The sequence below is a fragment of the Canis lupus genome, chromosome 13 (genome assembly GCF_048164855.1).
Source record: "Canis lupus baileyi chromosome 13, mCanLup2.hap1, whole genome shotgun sequence".
NCBI lineage: Eukaryota > Metazoa > Chordata > Mammalia > Carnivora > Canidae > Canis > Canis lupus.
In genome coordinates, this window is record NC_132850.1 from 10,560,079 (window position 1) to 10,570,458 (window position 10,380).

Consider the following 10,380-nt stretch of genomic DNA (forward strand, 5'->3'; position numbering starts at 1 on the left):
GCTGCCTGCTGGGCTGCTTTTGGCCTCTCTTCCAAATGTCTGTAGCCCCTGCCACCTTCCTTTCAGGATTTTCAGATTCCCTTGGAGGCTTCCATCTGAATGTACCTTTCAACCCAACCTCTCTGCCCTCCGGCCCCTCCCTATTCTCACACCACCTACTGGGAAAGCTATGCTGTGTGCCCATAAACAGATGTTGACAGTATGGTAGCAAGTGCTAGGAAAGAGCTGCTCAGGTTGCTAGATATGCTTCTTTACTCACCCTAAAAATGTGAATTTTTAAATTTCCCTGAGCCTAATCCAATCTGGGAGTCATTAAATAACAAGGTCTAGTCATAATACTCCAACTGATTTGCTGTATAACCTTGGACAAATCACTTGTCTTTATGGAGCCTCATTTTTTTTAACCTGGGAAATGAAGGGAAGTGGATCAGATTAGGAACTGAATGAAACTAATTTTTAGGGGTTCCTAGGTGGCTCAGTTGTGTAGGTGTCTGCCTACAACTTGGGTCATGATCCCAGGGTCCTGGGATCGAGCCCCACATTGGGCTTCCTGTTTGGAGGGGAGCCTGCTTCTCCCTCTCCTTCTGCTGCTCCCCCTGCTTGTGTTCTCTTTCCCTCTCTGTCAAATAAATAAATAAAATATCAAAAAGAAAGAAAAAGAAAAAAAGAAAAAGGAAGAAAGAAAACAAACTAGTTTCTACTCTTGCCTCGCTTCCATACCTCATAAAAGCAGGCACTTTTCCTGCTGATTCTCCAGGAGGCCACATGTGTTTTTCTCAACATGATGTATGAAGCACATTTATATGTATTCTCTTATTTTAAATTCATAGCAGCTTTCTGCTATGCTTTCTTTCATATCGTATCATAGATGAGAACATTGAGGTTCAGAGTTTAAGTGACTTGCCCCAAGTTCATACATTGAATTATGGGAAAACTGGGAGCCAGGCTTTTTGTTATGATAAAGCTGCCACTCCTAAATCCCTTCTTTTTAAAAAAAAATTTTTTTTATTATTATTATTTTTTTAGATTTTATTTATTTATTCATGAGAGACACACACACACACAGAGGCAGAGACACAGGCAGAGGGAGAAGCAGGCTCCACGCAGGGAGCCCAACGTGGGACTCGATCCTGGGTGTCCAGGATCAGGCCCTGGGCTGAAGGCAGCGCTAAACTGCTGAGCCACCCGGGCTGCCCCCAAATCCCTTCTTATTCCAAAAATCTAAGAGTGTAAACAGTTGCATCAGAAAAAATGAAGACCAATAATATGACATTTACATCAATAGTCTGGCACATGGCAAATGCTCAATAAATGTTTATCGAAAGGAGTAACATGCCCTAAAAATTTGCTATGGGTCCAGTGTTGATAGAGTGTAAGGATGGACAAAACCCAGATGAATCCAGAAGAGGAGGCAGGTGGCTAATTGTAAAGCTCCAGTAACGTAGTCCAGATTAGGGAGAGAACAGTTGAACAAGAGTTGACTGCAGAAGTGACTTAAAGGGGCCAGTGAAATAATATTTATTGAGTACTTCTCATGGGCCAAGAAACCATGCTAGATTAATTACATATGATAACTTCTCATTCTATTTGTTCCATGACTCTGTGAAGTAGGTGGTATTTTCTATATTTTAAAGTAAAAATGCTGTGACTTAGAGAGGTGATACGACTTGCCCAAAAATTCAGCTGAAGAACAGAGCAGGGATTTTGAACTTCCCTATAACGATACATGGTACTAGGTCTAGTCTCTTCTGTTGGCTGTCAAGCTTGAGCAAATCCTTAATTTCTGGTCCTCAGTTTCTATCTTGATTAAATGGGAATAATAATGTCTGTCCATCTAATTTTGCCTCCCAGGCTTAGAGGATAAAATGAGATAGAGGACCTGAAATGAGGTAAGGATCAAATCTGTGTTTCAGGCATGGTATTCTTTGACCAGCAGTTCCATTTCTAGAGTTTGTTTTTAAGGAAATAAATAAGAAACTGAGCAAATATTTATCTAAAGACATGAACCACTCTGATTTAATTTATAATAATTAAAAATAGAAAAATAAAGGTGCAATATTAGAAATTGGTCCTATGACATATCCATAGGATGGAATACAATGTAGTCAATTGAAATGATGTTTATGAAGTGCTGTACAAGTCTCAGAAAAATATTTGTGATATAATGTTAAGTGGAAAGGAGCAGGATACACAACTAATGGAAAGTATGATCTCAGCTACTAAAATATACATAGAAGATACAGACAAGGATATATGGTAAGCTATCATTTATATATAGATAAAAAGTATAAACAGATCTCTATGTTCATATATGCAAAGACTAACCCTGAAGGATGCATAAATTGGTAACATGTTTGCTTCTGGGGAGGGGAGAGGCTGGGATCAGGGGTAGAAGCTCAACTAACTTCACTATAAACCTTAGGTTACATATTACTTATTGTTTATGGTAAAAATTAAGAAAATAATGCCAACTACAGATGGTGCTATGATCATGTTTGCAAATAGTAGAAATTAGAATTTTTTTCAATGTATGTGTTACTTTTTAAATGAAAAAATAATAAAATATAATTTAAAAACAGATGGTAATTTGTTACATGAGAAAATAAGGGAGAGCATTATATGTTTATTGAATTTAAATAGAATTTTTGAAAAAGAAAATAAGGGAGGGAATACATTTAAATGTTAATAGTGGTAGTTTCTGAGTGGATGGGGTGTCTTGTGTTCTTTTCTAATTTTTTATAATGGATACTTTCTTTTTTTTTTTTTTTTAAGATTTATTTATTTATTCATGAGAGACAGAGAGAGAGAGAGGCAGAGACACAGGCAGAGGGAGAAGCAGGCCCCATGCAGGGAACCTGATGTGGGACTTGATCTCAGGACTCCAAGATCACGCCCTGGGCCAAAGGCAGGCACCAAACCGCTGAGCCACCCAGTTGTCCCTAATGAATACTTTCAAAGCAGAAATTTCTCGTGAACAAACAAAAACGACTGGCAGCAGAGTGGAGGATGGTGTGAGGTTGTTGTGGTTGCTTCTCTAGTTTTAAGTAGGAAAAAGGCTAATTCCTTTGAATTGCCAATTCTTGAAACAGGCTCTGCATCTTGTATCATGAAAAGTTGAAAAGTTAGGTCTATAAGACAGTTTAAGCAAGCAATGGCACCCTCTTCTCCAATCTCACCTTCTTCTTCCATGTAAATGTTGTAAGTGTCCAAGTGTCCTGGGCATGTTCCACACCCACTGATGAGCGTTGTCATGGGGCAGATTGATATAGGAATGGGGCTCAGGGTCTCAGATAAAGGCTTGAGAGCTGGGAGAAAAGAGAAGGAAGAACAGGGACCACTGGAGGCTAGTGGTGGCATATTAAAAGGCTTTTAATAACCCCACTTACTTGTCTTACCTTTCTTCAAGAGAGCTTTAAACTTTCTACATTTGCCAGTTCCTTGTCCTTACAGCTCGCCTGAGAGGCTCACAGAGATAAATCCACCAGTCAAAATCTCTTTCTTTTCCTTTGAGAAACAAAAACAGGAATTTCTGAAAAGCATGATATTCTGGACATTATCTCACGGGAGGGCTGTCCTCCCACCCTCATCTGATCACTTACACAGCCTGTCTAACAAACCACTGCTGAACATAAAGCGAGATTGCAGGTAGAGAAGTAGGGTGCCTGCTACACCAACAGGACTGTGGGACTGAGTGCTGGATTATAGGGTTCAGATCCAAAGTGTTCTAGGAAAAGAGGTGGTGGCAGATTTGAGAGAGCAGGGATCTCAGGGAAGCCCTGGCACATAAACAAATACTTGCTGAATAGATGAGTGAGCAAACAAATAAATAAAGGATCAAGGCTTTAAAGGATTTGGAATAATAATGACTTATGTTCATAGCTGTGTGGGATTTACCAATTTATTAAGGTCTTACTTATTGTCATCTCATTTGAGTCCTGTAAAAGCCTTGTAAGGAAAGAAGGGCAGAAATTGTCCTCTCCATTTTCTAGATGATGAGATTAAATCCCAGGGGGATGACGTAACTTTTATTAATCCAGCACACACTTAACTGAGTGCTGATTATGTACTAGGACTTGTGCTAAAGGCTAGAGATGTAGGATGAAGTACATGAAGTACAAGATGCTTGGTCTAAAGGAGGAGGAGGATGCTTGGTCTAAAGGAGGAGCTGAGGATCCCATTCCAACAGTTTTGAAATGATAGTAGTACTGTGAGTGTGCTCTGGGGACACAGAGGCCTCTGCATGAGTGGGGAAGGATGAACAGGATTTTATTAGAAGAGTGTTGTAAACAAAGAATACATATCTAAAGGGCAAAGCAAGAAATAAAATGGCATATTTAAAGTGTAATTTGGTATAAAAGTGGCAAAGGTCCGTAGAGACAAGGCTTAGGGGAAGATAAAGTTTACAGAGGTTATTCTTTGGTTAGTTGGTTCTTGGTCAAGTTGAACAGTTTGGGCTCAGTCGTAGAGCTATGAGGAATTATGAATGCTTTTCAAAGGGGAATGAATGCCCTGTGCTGAGCCTTCCCTGGGATATTCATGTGTTTACTATTTTGGCTTTTGGTTTGCAAAACTCAGCTCAGAAGCTGCTTCCTACTAGAGACTCTCCTTGACCATCATGCCTTCAAGTTGGGTTAGATGTTAGATGTTTCTTGTGAGCTTCCTTGGACAAGGCTTTCCTCTGTCTTACGACTTATCTACTGCCTTGTTACCCTGTGTTTACGTGCTTTTTTACTCTGATCTGTGACCACTCAGAGGTCATACACCATGTCTGATTCATATCTGTAGTCCTTTTACCAAGCACAGGGCTTGACCCAGAGCAACATGCTCAATAAATATTTGCAGAAGGGATGAATGAGAGGAACCAGGTTCCACCCCAATCCTGAGACAACATTTGGAGGCAGGTGCAGTACTGGAGCGATTCTGTGCTGTTTGTGTTTCTTCAATGATGCTCGGGTGGAGAGTATGTGTGTGAATGGTGGAGTGGCCGTTAAGGATTGGTGACACTGGAAATGTGTTCCTGAGTGACCATGGGTCTCTCCTACAGATGGCTTCAGTGACTGATAGTAAAGCTGGAGTCAAAGATGCTTCCGACCAGAATTTTGACTACATGTTCAAACTGCTCATCATTGGCAACAGCAGTGTTGGCAAAACCTCCTTCCTCTTCCGCTATGCCGATGACACCTTTACCCCAGCCTTTGTCAGCACTGTAGGGATTGACTTCAAGGTGAAGACTGTCTACCGCCATGAGAAGCGAGTGAAGCTGCAGATCTGGGTGAGTCCTGGGCATCTTGCATGGGATTATCTTGGAGGGCGACTAGTCTGCTGGTGTGAGGAGTGGGAGGTGGGGCAAGTTTGGAATTCCTGGGTCTTATGGCATCAAGCACTAGAGCTGTTGAAGGTCCAGCCCCTGAACTGCCCCTTGCTGATCTTGTAGACGTTTCTCCCCTCTGTGGGGCTCGGTTGCTTCTACTGCTTAACTGTCTAAGAGCCTATATCCTGCTCATACAAATGAGTGGCTAAGAATCTGAGCTTTGGAGGTAGAAATTTGGATTCGATTTCCAGTTCTGCCACTTATTAATCTTGGAATCTTGACTAAATTATTTAATCTCTCTAGGTTACCCTTTCCTTTGGGGATTATAATATCATCTACAGCATAGGGCTGTTGGTTCCTAGCATAGTTCCTGGAATGTGGTAAATGCACAGTAAATGTTATTTCCTGTGTCCATAATCCATCACTGGATAACAAATCACTTCAAAGCTTGATGGCTTAAAACAATAATTCATTATTACACAGTTTCTGTAGATCAAACATTTGGGAGTGGCTTGGTTTCTGTCTTATGGCTTCGTATGAGGTTGCAGCCAGATATTGGCTTGGGTTGCTGTCAACTGAAGGTTAGAATGAGGCTGGAGGATCCCATTCCAAAGTGGCTTACTAATGTGTGAAGTATTGGCTGTTAGCAGGAAGATTTAGTTCCATGTGGTTCTCTCCATGGAGTTTAAGTATCTTCATGGCGTCTCCCAGGGGGAGAGATCCAAGAAACCATAGAGAAAGTGGCAATGTCTCTTATTACTTAGAGTAGTCTATTGTTCACTGATTTAGTGTAGGAGGAAAGTACACAAGGGTATGAATCCTGGGAGGTGAGGATCATTGGGGACCATCTTAGAAGCTGGCCACCACAGCTATTGTTGGTATTTACTCTGGTACTAATAAAATATATACATATTTGAGATGATATAGCAAAATGTAGATCATATACTTATCAATAATAAATTAGTTCTAGGATTGGAAATTTTGAAAATTAGTGATTTAAAGTATTCAAAGTATGTGTTATTTATTATCTCTCCATTCAACCTAAGTGTACATTAATATATTGTGCATATATCTTATTAGCTGTATACAATACTTTTCATTTTGTAAATTTTCTCCATATATTATTATCTTACAATTAACCCCACGGGTCAGATATTATTTTAATTCACTCCTATTTTACAGAAGAAAAAAATTCCAACTTGGTAATTAACTTGCCTTAGCTCAACCACACAGTTGCAAGTGGGATTCCTGCTCAGACCTTCTGATTCCAAGCTTTGTGCTAGCCCATATTTCTGTTTATGATCAAGTTAAGTGTTAATTTATATAGAGATAAAAGTTTATTTTGTTCATTTAGTCTCTATTAAAAGTATTGAGGAATTATGAGTTACTAGAAATGTGAGAAGCTAAACAAACTACTTAGTTCATTGGTTCTAGAAGTGTGGTCTCCAAGTCAGCATCATCAGCATTACCTGGGAATTTGTTAGAAATGCAAATTCTCTTGGGATGCCTGGGTGGCTCATTGGTTGAGCATCTGCCTTTGGCTCAGGGCGTGATCCTGAAGTCCTGGGATCGAGTCCCGCTTCGGGCTCCCTGAATGGAGCCTGCTTCTCCCTCTTCCTATGTCTCTGCCTCTCTCTGTGTGTCTCTCATGAATAAATAAATAAGATATTTTTAAAAATGCAAATTCTCATGCCCCTCCTCAGATGAGAAACTCTGAGTGATGGCCCAACAATGTGTGTTATAACGAGCCTTCCAGGTGGTTTGGAGGCAGGCTAAAATTGAAGAACCACTTTGGTTTAACTACCATTTGGTTCACCAATCTCGTGGTGAGAATCAATAAACATTTATTAAGTACCTGTTATGTGCCGGGTGCTTCCTCTTGTGTTATCTGACATCCTCTTCACAGCCAACACACAGAGAGGTAAGAGCACAGAAAATCGGGGCATGGTGAGAATACAGGGGAACTGGAGCAAGGCTGTGAGGAGCCGGGAAGGGTGCTGAGAGAGAAATTTGCTGGATAGGCTATCAGGCAAGGGCTGGAGGGTCAGGGAGACCTTGCACAGCATATGGAAGTTTCTTGTCATGGGCCAGAGTTTACCTACCTGATGATTGTTTACAGAGCTAAAGAAACTATTAGAGTTTATTTTTATCTATGAACATAAAATGCATGCTTACCAATATTTCCAATATGGACTGACATAGATGTCTTCATTTGATCTCCACATCACATGGTCACATATCCTGAACTCAAAAAGTCTTCAAGTGAGAGAGGACAGTTTGCCCTAAAGGATTGGCAGTGGTGACTCCCTCACTCCTTTCTTTATGTTCAGAGCATTGTGAGCTTTTGCAGTGACTTTATTGATTATACTACCTAATTTTCACTAAATAAGCCTTCACAATGGATATATAGTTTTAAAAGTGTCCTGCAAAGAAACCTCTGCCTGAAGACTATACTCAGTGTAGTGAGCCCAAGTAGGCACGGAAAATGGCTGAACTGATGTTTCTCTGACTCCCAACACAAGTTCATTGTCAAACATGTTTTGAGGTAAAATCAATGATGATCAGATTAGATCTGACATAGTCAATCATATAGCTTTTGCAAAAAAAAATGAGCAAAAAGATTTTGTGCATGTGTGCATATGTTTCCTATAGCAAAAAAAGTCTGTACTGTTCATAAATACATTAAAATGTAAACATTTAAATATTCATCATGTAATTTTAATATATTTTAGCATCTTTTGTTACAGAAGTAAATATATATGTATATACAATCTAAGTAAATATACGAATATTGTGGGTATATGCTCACATGGCCTTACTTACAGGGGTTTAAATTTAGAGACCATTACCAGACAGTGGGGAGCCATAGAAGGGTTTTAATAAAGTCAGATTTGCATCTTAGAATAATCCCTTGCTTTAGTTTGGAGGACAGATGGAAGCAAAGAAACCAGTGGTTTGGGTAAGTTATAAGGGCCTGCTCAGGCTGCAGTAACAAAATAGCACAGACTGAGTAGCTTAAACAACAGAAATTTATTTTCTCACAGTTGTAGACTGGAAGTCCAAGAACAGGGTGCCAGCCAGGATGATATCTGGCGAGAGCTCTCCCCTTGGGTTGCAGGTGGCTGCCTTCTAGCTGTGTGCTCACATGGCCCTTCTTTGGTGCTTATGGAGAGTGAGGGGGCTCTCTGGTGTCTCTTCGTATAAGGACACTAATCCTATTAGATCAGGATCCCACCCTTATGGCCTCAGTTAACCTTAATCACTAACTTAGAATCCCCGTCTCCAAATAGAGCCAAATTGGGGGTTAGAGCTTCAAATGTATGAATTTTGGGAGAACACAGCCATTTGGGATGTATACTAGACAGTGTCAAGATGACCTAAGAGATGGAAATAGAAGAGAGATTTAGAACTAGAATTTATAGAATTTGATGATCAATTAATTGTTTAGGAAGAAGGAGGAACACATATCTCCTCTAGATATCTAGATAGATATATATCTACTTACACATATTTGCTTCTATAAACAAAGGTTCTGTGATTTTTTTAAAGCTGCGTGAGCTCTAGTAAGTTACTTAATTTCCATGAATAAATAATATCTTCAGCTATAAAAGACTCACAGGTTTGTCGATGGGGGCTACATGTGATAACATAGTTTTATGCCTGGCACATATCAGGAACACAATAAATGTTAGGTTCCTTTTTCCTTGGCTCCTGATCCATATGCAAAGTCTGACTGGGTCCCCTCCCAGGCTTTCCTCCTGTGGTTCCAGGGGTGCTGAAACAGAACTAGCGTGGTCTGAAATGTTCAATTAAATTTCTCCAGCCAATTTGATCTCTTAGGGGATTTCAGAAAGCCATTGTCAGAGTGGAAGGTAGAGAGGGAATAAGAGGAGGTTATGAGCATTGCTGAGCAAGGACCATTCACAAAAGAAGTTTCTATCCTCTCTGGAGGATGTTGGATGATGAAGGTATTGGTAGTGCTTTGTTCGGAGTCCTGGCTACATAGGTCCCTGAGAGCCCCGTCTGTGGATGTGAGAAGACTCGGGATGTGAGGGTAGGGGAGCAGTCTCGTTAATAGAGAGTGGAAGCATGCACAAGTGTGAAGGGAGAGAGACTTGGTAACTCCACAGCAACAGACCTGACTAGAGGCCATTTACTGCCGGGTGAGGGTTGCCAAGCAACCATTAGAGGCCTATGGGAAGAGTTGAGCGGGGGAGGGCCTTCCATTACTTCCATTTGGGGCCCACTGCACAGACTTTTGGGTCTGGTGCTGGTCAAGGGAAGAATCTGGGGGTCTGTGGGAGGACTGAGCTGACCTCGGACTGAAATCACGTACAAGATGAGTTCACATGGCTGACAGTGTGCACAATCCTCTGGTCTTCTGAAGGCCTCAAAGTTCTCTTTGGCTCTGCCTTCCAGTCCTGTGATCTGGAGTGACACTTCGCCTCCATGGGCTTGTTTCCGTAACTATCAAAGGAAGAAAATAATCCTTAACTCTTCTTGCCTCGTGAGTTGTTATGAAGATCAAGTGAGGAAACACAAAGGAGAGCCGAAAGAGAACTCTGAAGCCTTCAGGAGACCAGAGGATCGTGCACGTTGTCAGCCGTGCGAATTCGTCTTGTGTGTGATCTCATTCATTTGTCTGTTTCTTTCCCACCTTCGGTCTGACCCAGGGAGGTAATTATCTCCGTAAAGAATGGGTGTTTGAGGTCAGAGATGTGAAGTTACTTACGTGGAGCCAAACTGTAAACGTCATTCTTTAACTCATTCCATGGACATTGTGCCAGGTGTACTAGCTGTGGGGAAACAGCTTTCCTGCTCACGTGGAGTTTGCCCTCTAGGAGGAAAGATAGACACTAAATACATGAATAAAAAAATACCTAATTTGGGGACACCTGGGAGGTTCAGTCAGTTAAGCCTCTGACTCTTGGTTTTGCCTCAGGTCATGATCTTGGGGTCTTGAGATAGAGCCCCATGATAGACTCCAGGCTTTGTATGAGTCTGCCTGGGATTCTTGGCCTTCCTTTCCCTCCCCCGCTGCCTCCCCCTCTCCCCTCACCCATGCATGG

At 41.2% G+C, this 10,380-nt stretch overlaps 1 protein-coding gene across 6 annotated transcripts in view; it reads left to right on the plus strand.

The window, feature by feature from the left end:
- Positions 1–10,380, plus strand: part of RAB3B (RAB3B, member RAS oncogene family) — an 82,538-nt gene that overhangs the window by 13,928 nt on the left and 58,230 nt on the right. For all 6 annotated transcript variants that reach the window (XR_012005459.1, XM_072772131.1, XM_072772129.1 and 3 more), the window contains one exon: positions 5,045–5,272. Coding sequence is in view for 5 of the 6 variants with exons in the window: in XM_072772131.1 (XP_072628232.1) it covers positions 5,045–5,272 (228 nt within the window). In the remaining variant the exon portion in view is untranslated. The remainder of the gene's footprint in view (positions 1–5,044; positions 5,273–10,380) is intronic.